The sequence below is a fragment of the Centropristis striata genome, chromosome 20 (assembly GCF_030273125.1).
Source record: "Centropristis striata isolate RG_2023a ecotype Rhode Island chromosome 20, C.striata_1.0, whole genome shotgun sequence".
NCBI classification, from domain to species: Eukaryota; Metazoa; Chordata; class Actinopteri; order Perciformes; family Serranidae; genus Centropristis; species Centropristis striata.
The window spans coordinates 26,822,958-26,842,086 of NC_081536.1; the positions used below are offsets into that span (position 1 = coordinate 26,822,958).

A 19,129-nucleotide genomic window follows, 5' to 3' on the forward strand; every position below is an offset into this window, starting at 1 on the left:
CTATACCACTGTATAGCCCTCAAAATATAAATAGACTAGTCTTTGTTTGGTTAGAATATGAACTCTTCTTGATCTACTGCCTCTCTAACGAGACACAGTCTGAAATTCTCTAAAGTTAAGAGTATGTGAGTTTATAAATGAGGTATGGTTAGTGGTCATGGTCATGATAATCAGCCCTACAACTGGTACATGTACAGTCATGGAAAAAATGATTAGACCACCCTTGTTTCTTCAGTTTCTTGTTCATTTTAATGCCTGGTAGAACTAAAGGTTCATTTGTTTGGACAAATATAATGATAACAACAAACATAGCTGATAAGAGTTTAATCTAAGAGCTGATATCTAGAACTTTTCCATGGTTTTCTTGATAATGATTTTGGTCATTATCAAGAAAACCAGGCATCAAAATGAACAAGAAATTGAAGAAAAAGGGTGGTCTAATCATTTTTTCCATGACTATATGTATTTTCTATAGCAGCCTATAAGTTAGACTTGAAAGTGCTCTGACTCATCCTTCACAGTGAGAGACACAGGCTCCCCCCCTCTATAGAGGAACAACTAACAAGCAACACTGACGTGTATTTTATTATTATATTTTTTCTTTTTGCTGTGCTTACATCTATACATATGCAACCCCAAAGACAAAAAACGTTGTGACGCAATGTTAAATGTATCTAAAAACAGAATGCAATGATTTGCAAATCTCATAAACCCATATTATATTCCCAATAGAACAAAAACAATATAGCAGATATTGAAACTGAGACATTTTACCATTTCATGGACAATATTACCTCATTTTGAATTTAATGGCAGCAACACGTCTCAAAAAAGTTGGGAAAGGGGCAACAAAAGGCTGAAAAAGTGGCACAAATCAATAACTGGAGGAGCATTTGACAACTAATTAGGTTAATTGGCAACAGGTCAGTAACATGACTAGGTATATGACTGGGTATGAAGTTACCAATACTGTGACGAACTGTGTCTAAAATTTGTTTAACAATTTCAAAATTATATCCCTAAATGTAAAATTGCAAATTCTTTGACGACCCCACCATCTACAGTATATAATTTCATCAAAAGACTCTGCATGGGCTCAGGAACACTTCAGAGATCACTGTCTGTGGGCACAGTTCACTGTGCAATCCACATGTACAAGTTAAAGCTGTATCGTGCAAAGAAGTAGCCATATGTGAACACGATCCACAAACACCGCCATCCTCTCTGGGCCAAAGCTAAAATGCTCTGAGGCAACACGGAAAACTGTTCTGTGGTCAGATGAATCAAAATTCCTTTTGGAAACCATGGAGGCTGTGTCCTGAGGACTAAAGCGGAGAGGGACCATGCAGCTTGTTATCACAGTTTAAGCCTGCCTCTCTGATGGTATGGTTGCATCAGTGCCTATGGCGTGGTCAGCTGACACATCTTGAAAGCAAGGTTATTATAGTTAACGAAAATTAACGAAATAACGGAAACTAGAATTGAAAAAAATATTTATGTTAACTGAAATAAAAATAAAAACGAGTTTTTTGAAAAACGTTAACTAACTGAAACTGTATTGTGTGGTTACAAAGCAAACTAAAACTAACTAAAATTATAGTGAAAATGTCCTTAGTTTTCGTCTTTGTCAACTTTTTTCATACGTAAACTTTTTGGTTCATATGAAACCTGTGTGTGTGTGTGTGTGTGAGAGAGAGAGAGAGAGAGAGGGAGAGAGAGAGAGAGAGACAGAGAGAGAGAGAGAGAAACATGTGTACCTAAATGAAACAAAATGACCTAAAAAAAGACACAAAATGACTAGAAAAAGAATCAAAATGACTGAAAAAGACACATAAAGACACAAAATGAGCCAAAAAGACACAAAATGACCTAAAAAAAAGACACAAAATGACTAGAAAAAGACACAAAATGACTAGAAAAAGACACAAAATGACAAAAAAAAAGACACAAAATGGAGAAGAAAAAATGAACCCATAAAAATCCCACAGAAGACACAAAATGACCAAAAAAGACACAACATAACTATAAAAGACACAACAAAAGACACAAAATTACTAAAAGATACACAAAATGACCAAAATTGTTACGCTAAACACAAGACCCAAATAAAATAGAGTCCCACTAGAATAAAAACCAGAGATGGATGACAGGATCACACACAATCACAAGATCACATTTATGTTGGTTTTTCTTTGTTTCTTTTTGGTTCAAAATGTTGATCCAGTAAGTCAGAATAAAAAAAATCAATTATTATCAGGTCTTATAGGTGAGGTTGTGCTGAAAAAACAACAACAACATGGCATTTAAACATTTCTTAAGTGGTGTATACAGGCAGGATGAAAATGATTCAAAAATGGACAAAAAAGCCCAAAACTCCATAGAGTTAATTGTTTAAGAAAGCTGAAGGTGAGTCCCATTACTTTATGCATCATTTGCCCATTTACCTACCTCTGTACATTTTCTGGTTTAATGCATTTACACTAATATATGTGTACGAGTATGTGTTTGTATATTTCTAATGCTGTGGGGACATAAATCTGTTTACACACTCACTTGTAGTGACAAAACAAAAGTCCCCATGATGTAAATGATTACATTTCAGAATAAAGACTGTGTTTAATGTTAATGGGGGTTAGGGTTAGGTTATTGTGTCCGTGTGTATGTGGTGTTATTGTTGTGGCAAATGATTTTTATAACATGACATGTTATTCATATACATATTCACATGTTACTCATAGTGTCTCATTTGTCTTGTATAAAACAAAAACATACACAAAATGACAGAATGCTGAAATAGATCAATCTCACTGTGGTCGCCTGAATATATCACGGTTAAAGATCTGAAATTCAAGGTGACAAACTTCAGCATTATGGTGACAGTCAACTAACTCAGTTGTGCAGTTATTCATACGTGATTTGCTCCTTAGAAACACAAAAATAGTTAAAATACAAGAAAATGATTACATATATAACCCATTCCAATGCTTTGATTCATATGCATCAACATAAGAATGGTTTATCTGGTTAATTACATAGGGGGGAATGCCTGGTAAATTACCACAGGCCATGACAGTGAAACCTAGGGTCCATGACCTGCCAGATTAATAATTAAAAGCAGCAGCATAGCCTCCAACTTCCTCCCACCTCCTCTGGCACTGATGGAAAACAATTAGAGCTGAGTGGGATCACTGATCTCTCCTGGTGCTGAGGTGGAGGTGAGCCATACCCTTCATTTGAGGAACAATTAAAACACTGGTTGAGGAACCGGGGTTGACGATGTCAACTGGCAGCTGCCCAATGCTACTTATCAGAAATTGTCACTGCAGGAGCTGCAGCCACCACAGCCAACACAATGCTGCAGAGCTGCTCTTTTCTCCCCCAAAGTAGGAAAGGAAAATAGAAAGATGTAGCTTATTGTGCAACATTTATTACATATTTTTTCATTTCATATATTCTTCTTTTCTCAGATAAAGCAGCTGGAGGACAGGCTGAGGAGCTGTGAGGCTCAAAGGGAGCTGAATGCATTAAGGCATAAACTGGAGCTAGTAGAGGAAGAGAAGACTGAGTACAGTGACAAATGTTCCAAGGCTGAAGTGGAGGTCAAGGATCTGCGGTTTACAGGTGAAGACATATTTGAAACAGTTTGCTCTGTGGTGTTTTAGTATGGAAGAGAATGCAGAATATAACACTATAGAGGGACCACTGTGTTGGCTACGACAATGCTAACGGGACCCATTTGGATCAAACATGACCATGAGATTCTGGGAGACCATTAGTTGTTCTTTAGAGTTTCCTTTTCTATTCTTGCTGCTGCTGTTGTGTGTACTTTAAGTGGATGTGTTTCATTGGCCAGTGGAGGAGCTCCAGAAGAAGCTGCAGGCAGCGACCAACCCTCCAGTAGCTCCAGCACCTCCACCTCCTCCACCTCCTCCACCTCCTCCAGCCCCAGCTCCAGCCTCCAACCCACTCAGGTCAGATCCGACACAACATGCCTTGCACTTTGATGCATTGTTGTGCACCTTTCATACCTTAAGATGACTACTAGAGTAAATCTTTGTAAACCAGCAACTCTGCAACCCATCAACACATATGGTGCATGCACAATACAAACTGATGAGTATAATTGCGACAGTGGGAATTCTGTAGAAGTCATTTTTATCTGAAGTGAGAAAATATTGCCAACAATGGCAAAATGGGTATTTATAATGTTGGGCTGTAGAGTACAAGACACACTATCTATGAGATTCTATAGAGCTAAGTTTAAAAATGCTGGGTTCAAAATCAATCCCTTGTTCACTACTCCCTTTATGATAGATGCTCAATAGTCTACTCTGAAGTGAGCAGCAAATTGAGACTTTGTGAGAGAACACAGTAACACTAACAACTGTAATAATAATGGGAATATGAATAATGAAGATAATAGTAGCAGTGGGAATAATATAATAATAGCAATAATATTAGCAGTAAGAGAAATATGACTAATTCAGTTTGAAGCAGGATCACAGCAGCAGGTTGCTACCGTGATTAAAACGGGAGAGTCAAGAAAGCACAAAGACTCTGGGGAAGAAGTCAAGTTATTAAAATGTATCAATGGCTACCAATCTACTTTTAGAAACTCTGAATAACAAATATCCCAGCATTCTGACAGTGCAGTGCTCTAGGAGGGTAAGTGAGGAGAAGGATTCATTCAATTCTGTTCTGGATTTTACAGGGAGCCAGTGTAGTGGCATAGTGTAATATTAGCCAGACACTCTTTTTTTCAGAGATATGTCTGATATCCTCATTCAAACTATAGTTATGTAGAAAGTCACACAACTGCTTTTCAAGGATCTTGGAGAGGAAGGGGAGGTTAGATTTAGGTCTCTTCTTTAGAAAAGATTCAGTTAATAACAACAGGTTGATCTTATCTAGGAAATAAGTGCTACACTGTAAAAAAAAAAAAAAAAAAAGTTTGTAGAAATTACAGTAAAACACTGTCAAATTACATCAAAATTGGGCGTAAAATTGGGGAAAAAAATCACTCACAATCATTTACCATGAATAAATTAATAGCACAAAACTTTAACTTTTACTGTTGTACACTGTAGAAAACAGAGTTTTGCTGTAAAAATATAACATTTTCATGTAAAATTAATGGAGAAATAGCAATGACACAATTACTCTAAAAATAACGGGATTATTCAGTCTAAATTACAGTTTTTGCTGATATTTACATTCAAATATCCAGTAGGAAAGCCACTCACTGTATTTTTTACGGTGAAGTTCGGTCAACCACAGCTGATGGTATTTTACCGTAAATTAAACAGATTTTTTTTACAGTGTAACTAAAGGTAAGCATCCTTTTTGGGATGGAGACAGGTTCAATATAAAGTACCAGTACCAGTTGAGGGCAGGAGGTGGTGAATTTTATCTCCAGTAGTTCGAATTCTTTCATTACATAGGATCATGAAGTTGTTTCAACTGATGACTCTGTCAGCCTGGCTATAGTGCTGAAGAGTAACCTGAGGCTGTTCTTATTTTTCTCTATTAAAGATGAGTAATAACGCTGCTCTGGCATTACAGAACACAGAAAAATGGAAATGAATATAAAAACAGCTGCCTGACACTAGCCGTGATCCATCAACAAATTTCAATGGGCATTTTGAGGGGAAGATGGAAAACGGGAGATAGAAATGCTTTTTTGCGAATAAGTTCACATGATCGAGCATTTAACTCACATGACACACAGCTGTTTCTGCTCTGCCGGTCAAGACGAGCTGACATAAAAGAACAAATATAAGTTGCCCGATTGAATCTAACTCCTGAAGACATACAGTACTATTCAAAAGTTTTAGGCAGGTTTGAGAAAATGCTGTAAAATAAGAATGCTTAAAAAAATAGAAATGTTAACAGTTTATTTTTATCTATCAATGAAATGCAAAGTGAGTGAACAGAAGAAGAATATTTGGTGTGACCACCATTTGCCTTAAAACCAGCATCAATTCTTTAAGGCATTTTTCACACCTGCCTAAGACTTGCACAGTACTGTATTTTCTCTCATGAGTGGGAAAAGTTGTCCGATTAGCAACCTATTTTATTCTTTTGCTCAATCTCTTCTTCTTCTACTGTTTACAGACGGATTAGCGGACAGCTATACATTACACTGCCATCTGCTGACAAAAGTATGTTTATGCAGCTTAGTTTATTCGATCTAAACCAAGGTTATTATAGTTAACTAAAACTAACGAAATAACGAAAACTAGAATTAAAAAAACATTTTCGTTTATTGAAATAAAAATAAAAACGACAGTTTCTAAACTGAAACTGTATTTTGTAGTTACAAAACTAACTAAAACTAACTAAAATTATAGTGAAAATGTCCTTAGTTTTCGTCTTTGTCAACCTTTTTCATACGTAAACTTTTTGGTTGATATGAAATCTATTTCATCTATCTGGTTTAATGACTTAATGAACTTATTTGGACTGAAATGGATCAGTCAAAGGAAATAAAGGCAACATTTATTGTGACCATGTTGAAAAAGTTTTTTAAAAAAAAACAATAACTAACTGAAACTGTACTGTGTAGTTACAAAACTATCTAAAATGATAGTTAAAATGTCCTTCATTTTCGTCTTTGTCAACTTTTTTAATACATCAACCAGTGTTTCTATTTCTCCACTGCTGAGTGTGTGTATTGCTGTTTTGTGGGCTTCCAGGAGAAGCGCGAGAGTAATTACCGTAACGACACCATGTTGGCTGTAAAGAGCAACTTCTCAGCTTTTAGAAAACATTGGAATTTTTCCGATAGCACAAACCGTTTAGTTATTATGGTTTTGCCGGCGCAACACTCTTTGGATGTTGTGCTTTCACTGTGTGCAAGTGAAAGTCTTCAATTCAACCATGAAATTACAAATCACATTTTTTTGCGGCGGCGCTGAAAATCCAGCAGAATACATGTAGGGGAAACAGTGCATAATCCTTTTAGGTTGATATGAAATGTATTTATTTAGCTCCAACTAAATATCTGCTGGTTAGTGAACATGTAGGAACACATGGTAAATATGTTTACTGAGACTGGGATGTCTACACTCCAACCAACATTCAAAACACCTGGAACTGTGAGAGTTAATAACCTTATTGGGGCTGAGATAGATAAACCAAAGCAATTAAAGGCAACATTTATTATGACCTCTTTGAATGTCGCACCCAACACATAGCCCATTACAAAAAATCTAAAACTAACACTAAAACTAATAAAACCCAAAGTAAAACTAAGCATTTTCAAAAACTAAACTAAAACTAGCAAACTCACTCTAAAAACTAATTAAAACTAACTGAATTTGAGAACAAAAATTCACAATGAAATTAAAACTAAAACATTTTTTTTTAAATCCAAAACTAATGTAGCCTTGATCTAAACGATGGAAACGTCCCTAATTCACATTTTTTTAATGTAACATTTCAAAATTACACATCAAAATTCAATTCTACTTTGATGGACACACAGCTACTGTTGGACACCTATGAAGCCTCAGAGCCCTATGGCGTCCTTTGTGTTGCCTTATCAGCTGTGTTCAGTCTTATTACCACATGTGCTTACGGTAGAGCTGTCTGATCCTTTGAAAGCAGCTGCCTAAATAACAACCAAATGATCTTTATTTGTGCCTCCCCCTGTAGCTCACTATTATCATTGATCCGCAAGAGAAGAGACAACAGTACTGACATCCCACTGGTGGTCCAGGACTCAGCCAAGACACCAGGTATACATCAGACATCCACAAAATGTGCATTCAATTATCTGGTGCAGTTCTTTGTTTGTTTTGCTTAAATAAAGTTCCTGTATTAACAGAATATACAGAGTTAAAGCTAGAGTGCAGGACTTTTACATATAAATGAACATTCATTACATTGAAGCCCTTCGCAAGCAAGTTCACACAATGCTGATTAAGCCTATCGCCAGCACGGAGAACTCTCTGTCTTCTCAGTATACCCGAGTCGTGTGGGTTGGTGTCTGCTGTGTGTGGCGACCTCCCCATAACAGTGCGTCAAAATCCACTTACCGATCTTGGACCGGTTGTTTTTTGTAAAATGCTATTGCAGTGCAGGTACACAACATGCCTGTTCAGAATGATTTGTACCAGAAGACTTGAAGAAAGCTCTCCTGGGGGTGGGTGAGATACAGTGAGCTCACCTGCAGGCATATGTCATAAGCACACGTTGACAGTGTGTGCGTAATGACTCTCACTGCCAGAAGGGGGAGACAAAAGTTCTGCATTGCAGGTTTAAGCCTTCAGCACCAGCTGTTGTATTGTAATTAACGATTTCTACAACAGTACACAACACAAATCCTTAAGAAACACCAAACAATGCTTTTAAATCTGCTCGGAAATACACACATTTTGATGGTGATATTGAGCAAAAGAAAAGAAGAACAAATGGAAAAAAAGATGTTCAGCTGAAGGACTTGCTGTCATACCAGAGAGCTAGACAGGGAGAAAGATCAGTCTGGTTCTTCTTTCACATTGAAAGTGGTTCAAATATATATAGAGAGAGAGTCTGAGATGCTGAGGTCACATTTTCACCAATATATAGAATATATTTATGCAACTATGAATCCAAATAAATCTAGATTTTTCTGTAACAAAGAAGTATAGAGTGATGTATTTTTTTTGTATATATTTTTAAATATTTTGAATAGTTTTTAATATTTCACCAGCATACAGGATGATTGTAATAGTCATATACCCTTTGAATAAAACGTGGTGTATGAGTGGGGGGACTGCAAGAAAAAGGTGTATTTTAGATGGTCATTGTTGTTCAAAATGAAATGACTTGCTTTAAACATTCTGCACATCTTTTCTTTCTTTATGCGATGCATGTTCATTTTGAATTTTATTCTCCTCAGGGCTGTGATTTCTCATGCATGTCAGTGAAGGAGAGCTGGTGTTGAATCCAATTTTTCCCTTTCAGATTTGATCCTTTTCACCCTTTCCCTTGCAAATCAAAGTCACTTTTGTGTAGAAGAACAAATATTGAGGCAAGTGGTGCATGTGAAATTCAAACTCACATCTCCACCATTGGCCTATTAGGTCAAAATGATAAATTCTTCAATTTGTGCAAACAAAAGGGAAGCCTTGACTTTTTTGAGCAGGTAGGACATCCACGTTGACTGAACAGGCTATACTGTATCCTCATTTCGTTAAATCGTTTTTTAATATACTGTATGAGGCCTGAATTGAGCACTGCGCACAGGGTTTTTTTGTTGGAATTACATACAGGGCTGAATAGGCGCCATCCAAGGATCTTCTACTCTGACACCTGAATAATAGTCTCTTTTTGAGCACTTTTGAGTGAAATATTTTACTATTAGTTTAACACGAAATAGTTTTTGTGTGACATTTTAAAGACATCTTACTGACAATAGTTCCATTGTGTATACCAATGAATGTGCTACGTTAGAAAATTAAATATTCACATTCTTTGCCAATGGGCTACATTATTGCAGTATTAGATTTTTTGTTACCATCTTTTGTGAACTTGAGAAACTCTCTTATCCTCACAAAAGTTTTGGATGAAAAAATGCTGAACATTGTTGATGTTTTTTACACAGTGAGTGTAATTGCAAAAAATAATTTTGGTAAATTCATACTACAAAGGCTCTAAACCCTACAGGTGTACTTTACTTTACTGGCAGACATGGCCTAGAGGTTAGGGAGTCCTGCTGGAAGGTCATTGGATGGAATCCTAGGACTGACAAGTCATGAACTAAAGAGCCCTTGAGCAAGGCACCTAACCTCCCACTGCTCCTAGCATGGTGTGTTCACTGCTGTGTAAAAGATGGGTTAAATGCAGAGGAAAAATTTACTGCTCGCTCTTAGTGTGTGTGTGTGTGTGTGTGTGTGTGTGTGTGTGTGTGTGTGTGTGTGTGTGTGTGTGTGTGTGCAAAATTGAATATCAGTGACGTATAAGTATTGTGTTACAGAGATATCTGCTGAAATTAGCATGCTAACCGGATGCTAGCCAGCCAGCCCCGACCCGTCCTGTCTTGTAATACCACGTTAGTAGTGAGTCACTGTAGTGTCCAGTTGCCCTTAAGAAGGACGAGGAAGCAGTGTTACCAACTTAGTGACTTTGTCGCTATATTTAGCAACTATTCAGACCCCTCTAGCGACTCTTTTTCAAAAAAGCGACTAGCGACAAATCCAGCGACCTTTTTCTGGTGTTATTGGAGACTTTTGGAGACTGGTTCCTACTCTTCTTGACGAGCCGCGGGGGCTGCCGGCGGCCCCTCCCGCGCCCCAAAGCACTGACAAGCAGCACAGTCCTCTAGCAGCAGACCCTCAGCTGCAGTCAGAGCAGGAAATGTTAACCCCACTGTGTCCTGACTGCAGAGGAATCGCAAACGCACAAAGTCGCTGCTGACTAGCTTACAGTCAGAGTGTCTCTTTTGCCGGTTCCAAAGTCAGATAAAGGAGGAGGGTTGGAATTTGTAGTTCTATATATATTATATTTAGGGTGTTTTTTTCTGACTTTTTGTCTTTCACATGACATTATTCCTCTCACAGCATCCATTACAATTACATGCACATGGTATTTATTTGGACAGTCAATAGCTACTTTCCTTACTAAGGAGATGGCAACACTGCAACAAAGTAAGAAGAAGAAGATTACTTTATTAATCCCACAATGGGGAAATTCAACCTCTGCATTAACCCATCCTTTTTTTACACACAAGTGAACACACCATGCAAGGAGCAGTGGGCAGCACATTATTGCGCCCGGGGAGCTGTCGAGGGGGGTTAGGTGCCTTGCTAAAGGGCACTTCAGTCCTAGACCTGTCAGTACCGGGATTCGAACCTGAAGCCTGATTCCTAACCTCTAGGCCATGGACTCGCAATCCAAACCGAGGAGCATCCCCCCCACTGTTGTGGGGTTAGGGTTAGCTTGAGACCTGCAGGTTTTCCACCCCTGACCTAATCTTTCCTCTTCTAGGCCTATTTCATATGCGCGTATAGGCCTATTTGCCATGGGATCTGGCAGTAATGGTGGAAATAGTAACAGACCGGGGAACATAGGACCCTTTTTGGGAAAAGCTGGGAAAAAGGGTCCTATGTTCCTGGGTCTCATACAAAGAGGGGAACATAGACACGCTCCCAGACACAGCTACACTGTTAGCGGTAGTGCAGTTAGCAGTTTAAGTTTACAGCTATAACTACATGCTAATGAAGACCCACACATGAACTGAGAGATTGCAATTGATGGAGTGTATTAGCTAAGCAGAACACATTGAGACCAACAACCGGCGGAGAGCAGTGTGGGTGTGAGAGAAAGCAGAAGTGAGGCAGGCGAGCTGGGAAACAGGCTAGGCTAACATTGGCTCGGCATAATGGAGCTAGACTCTCCAGGGACTTGTCCATTGCAGTAACAGTCTCAAATGAAGAATATTATTTTGGGTGTAGGTCTTAATTTTGGAAAATTTGCTCTACATTTTGAGCACATTACAGGCGTGTTAGATGTCAAGCTCAACAATTTAGAACAGTGTCATCACTGTAGTTAGTATAAATCAAGCAATTCTTGCATTTGGTGAAAATACATATTTCAAGCAAGTGGTCTTAAATTACACATTGCCCCTTTAAGAACCAAAAAAACTTCACTCCACTGGGATTGTGTCATTTTCAAACTTTTACATCAAAATTTGCTACATATTTCAAGTGCAGTGCTAAGAAGAATTAAACAGTGTTCTGTACCTCTCAAAAAGATTTAAACTGATTTAGTGCTGGCACTGTGTCCCTCTGTGGCAGATTCCTGTTTAGTATAAGTGAGTATAACATGTTTAAAAATAACAACAACAAAAAACATCCCAAACTGATGTTTTTCTCTCTTGCTTGTGTGTGTCTGTCACTCCCAGAAGTGGACATCAAGCAGCAGGCAGTGGAGGAAATGATGCATAGGATCAAGAAAGGTGTTCAACTTCGACCTGTCGGCCAGTCACCTAATAGAACCAGGAGAAAGGTACCTTCAAAAATCCTTTCAAATTATGTATTACCCTGACAATATCTGACACTTGGTGTGCATGGTTTCACATTTACAGCCAGTTCATTTAAGCTTTTAACCTCTAGAATGATGCAACTGTCAATAATAGCCCATAACACAGCACTGTGTTCTCCCATTGGCTCTGGTGTGGTGACCTTGATGTGGGTGTGTTATGAATATTCCACCTCTTTTCCACCATGGCTCTCACAAATCATATAATATGTAATTTAAAAAAAAAATCATCTGAACGCAACCCATGTAATATGTCCATGTTTTTTGCCTCACTTGGGTGACAAGCTAATGTTGCTGTACGGCAAATTGTCCATCCATCAGCTTCTCCAGGGGGGATTAAGAACTAGGCGTTTCTAGGCTAGATGAGAGATATCATCCTTCCAGTGTGAAATGGCTCCACCCCTGCTCCCACTTGGACGTGCCAGAAATAACTGTAAAAGGGTAGCCTGGCGAACGCCAGACTATATCACAAATGAGATTAGTCTGGAAACCAGCCATTCATTTCTCCATAGAGGAGGGGTGGTTTACGATCCTCCGGAGCCGTTTATGTGGGCGCTAAGAATGTCTATCAAAAGCGTCTGTACGTAGCTCTTAGCCAATCGTATCAGTTATACCAGATGACGTATGTAGAGCGACAGAAATTAATGTTTACATAGCCAGAGTAGCCCATCTCTACTTTGAGACTAAAATGCTCAATTCTGTTTCTGCAACATTTTTCTGCAGCATGTTCTGACTCTGGCTGCTCTGTAGTTTCAGCTCACAGTCTAATGGCAGTGTTGGTGTGTGTGTGTGTGTGTGTGTGTGTGTGTTTGTGTGTGCGTGTGAGAGAGAGAGAGAGAGTGTTGCTTGCTGCTTTGCTTCTCCAGTTCTCGCTTTCTGCAAGATTATTTATTTTTACGCCTTATTCCCCCTCATGTCATTCAGCCACACACATCCACTGATTTTATGGTCAATAGACGAGCTGCTGCGGGTCGTAGCGAGATCACCGGTGTTACAGCAGTGAGCGGTAGTGGGTCTGGTTGGTAGATTAGGCTTTGGCCAAATCCTGTCGGAAGCAAGGCTAAAACATCTTTTTGGTGGTTAAACAGGAGTTTAAAGTCAAACGTTGTTCTTCCTTTTAAAATAAACTTTCACTCTAAACTATTTAAAACACCGTCTACAGCTAAAGAGAGTTTCGCGTCTGCTGCAGCCATGTTGGATCTGTAAGAAAACTACAAAACTACAAGCTTCCATCTGCCGAGTAGTACGCATCATCATCTTGTCGTCCCTCCCTGTTCTGTGATTGGATCCCTAAAACAGGGCTTAGAAACGGCTGTAGTTTCCAGACTGTGTGGAGGTTTGAAATTAAATTCGAGCGTGCAAGGCAGTATGGGTATACCCAGGATAGTAAAAGGCAGCATCCTGATCAGATGCCACAGGCAGTTTTCCCAAACTTCATGTGACACTGAAGCGACAGGACAACCAAACAAGGTCCAGAGTCTTAAGCATCTCACGAATCTCACCCACACCTGTTGCCTTGTCGCTGAGGAGTTTTTCCACTACCTCATTGACCTCTGCCAGGGATATGGCTAAGCCTTCCCTCGAGTCCTTTAACTCTGTCTTCTCTGCAGTGGTTTTAGGATTAAGGAGCTCCTCAAAGTGCTCTTTCCATCACTGACAATATCCCCATTCTGAACACAGCCTGTCCCTTCCTGAGTTATTTAAATTTTGCCACAACTTCCTTGAGGCCAACTGAAAGTCCTTTTGATCTCCTGCATCAGGAGACCCCTGGGCTAACCAGTTCTGAGAGGGATCCTTCTTCAGCTTGACGACCTCCTATACTACAGGTGTTTGTCAGCAGGTTCTTTGGTTGCCATAGAAAACAGGCATCAACAGCCTTCTGACCACCACTTCTAGCCTCCACAATGGAGGGTTTCACTCAGAATCAATTTCCTCAACATGCATGGGAAATTCATGCCATCTAACCTAACTCTGCAGCGGGTGGAGATCAACTGTCAGCTCAGCTCCTGCCCCCACCTGAGTGTAAGGCTAAAGTCAGCTTCAACATTATTCATGACTTATCCATCGATGTTGACCATCACCATCAAACTACATGAATTTATGTTTGGCAGCTTTAAAACCATGAGTTACATTCACTGTTTGTGTGGACTTGGACAGGAGAAGAATTAACTAATGAGACAGACCCAAGAAAAATGAATACGACCTTCAGAAAGTTAGCAAAAAAGTTGAACTGCAGAAAGGGAAAAAAAACATGAAAAGGAATTACATGTGTGATTTTTGCTATGATTGTGGCAGAAAATGTGTTGTCATCTTTGTTGAAATCACCAGACTAAACCCCATTGTACCTGGTTGAGTGTAAATTGTTCAGTGCTCTTAAATCCATCAGTGTGTGGGATTATCTAAGAGCTGCTTGTTTTTATAAAACATGACATATGGCCAAGACATCTTTCAGTCTGCATGTTCTTCCGCCACAACAACTCTGCCAAATTAGATAGCATTAGGACCTGCTCTACAAGGTAATTATAAATAATGAGAATGGGAAAATTGACGTGACTCAAAATGATTGTGTGTTTACACATTTGCTTCTTGTAGAAAGCATACGTCCTCATGCTTGCCTACAGTGTGTCATCTCTGTGGTAAGAGGTGCAGTTTAGCCTCTAAGTGCTGAATGAGGAAAATAAGTATAATATGTCAGGCTGCTGTTTATTTACCAAACCCATCTTTTTCCTCCTATTTTCCTTTTATCAGATGGAGAGGCTGCCCTCTAATTCTGCCATTCAGGAACTTAAAGGAATCATGGTAATGAGACTTCAAAACAATCCAATGTACTCACAAGGCATATTTTGTAAAGCAAAGGCTTTATTTTCTTAACTGTACATGGCTGTGTTCACACCAGAATTTAATGTTAAAATACACTATCATTTTACAAAGGTTTGAAAAGTAGTCTGATATTTAAAAATAAAATAGTCCTACTGAAACATTCAAAGGGCTGCGGTCAATATGTACATACTACACAAACAAGATGAAGAACAGCAGATCAAATGAGCAAATATTTTACTGTGGTTCTGTTGATTATGTGATACAATACTCTTTGCGCCGAGATACTCATTTTACTAAAAAGGCTGTCTGTATGTCTGTGTTTTTGTTGAAACTGTCAAGGGGAATCTCAGTAGAGCCTCCCCCCAACCAAAGACAGTGTCTCCGTCAGCTAAGCGCGATGAGCAGCTGCAGAGGATCCTGCTGAGACGGAGGGACGCACTGGAGTCCTAACGCAGCGCCAGTAAGTTTCAACTCCTTCCATTCACATTTACTACCAGGTCCTTCTTTAATCCTAACAATGTCTGTTCAGTATATCAATATTTTATCTATTTACATCTTATGTGTTGATTTTATCACAGCTTTCTTTAAGCAAATCCCAGAACTGTCATTACCGTAAAGAAAGAATATACTAATTACTCTGAACAATGGAACTGATCTTTCACAGGATTTAAAACAACAGAATTGCATTATAGACTCTCTCAAAGGTGGTGTGCATGTGATTTTGCAGATTTGTGTGACATAAGTTGAAGTAAATATAACCACCTCTGCAAAACAGAGCTCTCATTGAAACCAAACTGTATTTCTCTCATGAGCTCATTCTCTATAATGTTCACCTGTATAAGATATGATCAGCTGTGTTATTTGTCCGTTAACACAAGGAAACCTGCACCAGGCCTTACACACGGGCCAAGCCACACAAGGACATTAAAATGCATTTGTTTGCATATCCCTCCTACATACTGATACACACATGCTGTGCAGCCTCAGATAGTGCTGGAGCAGTTTGGGAGCACCGTGCTCCCTGCTGCTGCTTCACTCCTTTCAAAGAGACTATAAAACAAGTTGGCTAAAGTAGAATAGATACCAATAAATTAAGTCAAATATTTTACAAAGAAGCAATAAAACAATATAACAGTGAATTTCAGAGAAAGAAGACAGTAAACAGTGCTTCACTATGATGTAGCAAACATTTCCTTGAACTTCATCCAAGTCCAAAACATACCGAGTCAACGTGAATTTATTTCCATCCATTTCCTTACACGAGTTACAAAGTCTCCTCACTGTGACCATGTGTAAAGGTAGTCATTACACATGTGTTAAGCTCTAGAATAATCATCAGTATATGAGTTGTAAATTATCGGTAGTGAGTTAAAAATCACTGCTTCTAGAGCCTTTTCATCATTTAAACACAATTTGGAAGACATGTTGATCTTGTCTATGAGTGGTCTATGACACTGTTTTATGTCGTCAATATCTCAGCAAATTCATTCTTGCCTGCTGCGGAAAAAGTGACAACACTGATTGTTTCAGTGAGTGTGTTTCTTTGTGCAGGTCTCCATCCCATCCTCTCCCCTGCCGTGTGAAGGTCGGCCCCGACATGATCTCTATCCACCACATTCACCCATATAGACCGGGTTTGGGGGACAGAAGATTATAGCGCACAAAATCAACGTGTTTCATTCTACTGTGTGGATACACAATGCGTTATAAATTAATCATTTCAGACTGAATTATGCTGACTCAGTAAAACAATTAGACGGGTCAAGAAAAAGAAAGGAATGCAAATGAGAGTAGTCATCCCAGTTCTGAATCAGGACAGAGGTTATGTGGCAGGTCAGACTCAGTGTCAGTGATTTACACTGAGGCCATTTGTTTTCAGTGAAATAAAAGAAGTTTATTCACCCATTCAGCTGTTTTCTTATATTGAAGGTGAAGCCCAATTTATTGTTTGCATTGTCAGGAACAGTGGAGTGGGTTTTGTAGCCTTGAGCTTTTGCCAAAGCACAGTCTCTTGTCTCTTGTTCTGTCTAGACCAGTTTTAACCTTGTAGCCCAGTGAGCAATTACAGGCCACTGTGGCAGACTTTGTTTCCACTGTTCCCCTCACTCACTCATACTTACACCCCCCAGCCTTCTTTGGATCCTATTTTATGTAGGGCACTGCCTCCTCTCTGCTGCATCTATTCTGCAGTTTGGTCCATATGGACTCCATTGGTGTAGACTTGTTAGTACAGTACAGGTGATGTGGAGAGAGACAGCTGGAATATAGATTCACTGCACAGGGCTTTCTAACATCAAGGAAATACTGGACAACTTCTGAAAGTTCACAGCAGCAACACAGCAACACTTATTTTATTCTCCGTCACAGCGACCGAGTCAACTATGAAGAATTTTTACTTCTTTGATTTGCCTATCACTGTGTTAACAAAACACAGTTACAGCTATTTTCAAGGTGCATTGAGAATGGGAAAAAAGTCTGAAAAGGTCAAAAGTCCAGCTTTTGCGCTAAGCATATATGTATGTTCTTTATACTGAAGGTGTTGCTGGAGTTTTGACATCTTCCAACCCAATGTGTTGCCACAGAAAGAGAATGTTGAGCCACGCTCAACCAGGGAATGCAATGTCATTTTTGTTTGAGCAGTATATGTCAATATGTGATGTTCAATTATTCTAGGACTTTGCTTAATGAAATCACAAAAGTAAATTTACTAACATGGGCATGATGTCCATTTTTATGTGAGAATCAACAACACCGTCTCCTATAAATTATATTTATAGTAATTTGCTACAGCAAGTGGATTTTAAGAGCATAGTAACACATCCCAGATAAGAATTCCATCAGCATAATGAGGGAACATTTTGTTCCAACTAATCTGGCAAATTGCAAAATGTTGGTACTGTACATATCGATAGAGTGTTCACCGACACTTGTTTCTACTGAAACACAATGAATGTTATGATTTTTCAGTGAGAACTTTTGCCTTACAGCAAGAGGATTCCGGGTTCGAACCCGCTGGAGGTTCTGCTGGATGTCATTGTGGGTTTTCTCCTGGTTCTCCGGGTTACTGCCTTGACTCTAAATTGCCCATAGGAGTGAATGAGAGCATGAATGGTTGCCTGTCTCTATGTGTCAGCCCTGTGATTGCCTGGCAACCTGTCCACAGTGTATTCCCCCTTTCGCCCAGTGTTAGCTGGGATCTAGCCGCCTACTACCTTGTAAAGAATAAACTGTTTCAGATGATGGATGGTTATGTTTAGGCAACTCAAACCTCTTTTAAGCATGGTTAAGCTACAGCAAGGATTGTACTCATGCTAAATACTACAATGAAGCATAAAGTGTTTACTTTATTTACATCACAATAAATCCATAATTTCTCCCTTACACTCAGAGCTTTTTGTCTCAAGACACAAACAACATTCCTGAACATTGCAGATCCACCCTGACCCACTCCTTGTGACTAGTGTGCGGTCCACAAATATACCACTTCCTTCACTTGAAAAAATGTTGTGCCTGGTTGAAAAAAAATCCAATCAGCAGTTATGTTCCCCTCAAAATGCATTTGGCAAAACAAACTGTAAATGTCATTTCTGGGGGACAGGGCTGGAATCAGTTAGTTTTGTAGCTCTAACTTCTTTGTAAATGGAATGAAAATTGTAACCTTTTTCATTTTGTAACATGTTTGAAAGATTTTGTTTAAAAAGTAACAGACTTAGTTCATAGCTGCAGTGCATGAGATTTCTTCCTGTGTGACAGCTTCATTCTAAGGAAATAATACCATTTAATGTTTACTAATTTTATTCATGAGTTGATCTGCTATGTGGGGAAAATCATAATGATATGATGAGCAGAGTCACATCAGGGAATAACACACTGAAAAGCATGTCAGTGAGTCTAGAAATGCTAAACACTTCAGCTCTAGCTGTTTTATAACAAGGTTACAGTGTCTTAGGATGGATTTCCCCTTTAAGCCTCCGTCAGAGGTGGGTGTTAGTCAGGTATGAGGAGGATCAGCCTGTGCCCTTTGAAAATCACAATGACTGTGCTGGTGATTTAACCACAATGGTGGCCAGCTTGTATGTTGTTTTGTTCACCCTCAACACCTGCCCAAATTTCCCAGACACTTCCTTAAGTAAGGGATTGAAACATGAGAGCTGTGGACTGTGGGCCATGTCCGTTACCTATTGTGTGCTGCGGTTAATTAAAGCTTAGGCTTCATTTAGTACTGAGGTGCAATTTCCAGCTCCCAATCCCCCCTAACAGTGTGGAGGAAATGTCATTGTGGCTC

The 19,129-nt window shown here is 39.1% G+C and overlaps 1 protein-coding gene across 1 annotated transcript in view; it reads left to right on the forward strand.

Moving 5' to 3' along the window:
- shtn1 (shootin 1) overlaps positions 1-16,790 on the forward strand; it is a 48,839-nt gene extending 32,049 nt beyond the window's left edge. Inside the window, exons 10-16 of the mRNA XM_059323913.1 lie at positions 3,468-3,621; positions 3,854-3,971; positions 7,657-7,739; positions 11,888-11,991; positions 14,773-14,823; positions 15,184-15,304; positions 16,396-16,790. Coding sequence (XP_059179896.1) covers positions 3,468-3,621; positions 3,854-3,971; positions 7,657-7,739; positions 11,888-11,991; positions 14,773-14,823; positions 15,184-15,294 — 621 coding nt within the window. The 3' untranslated portion in view covers positions 15,295-15,304; positions 16,396-16,790. The remainder of the gene's footprint in view (positions 1-3,467; positions 3,622-3,853; positions 3,972-7,656; positions 7,740-11,887; positions 11,992-14,772; positions 14,824-15,183; positions 15,305-16,395) is intronic.
- Positions 16,791-19,129: the final 2,339 nt, after the last annotated feature.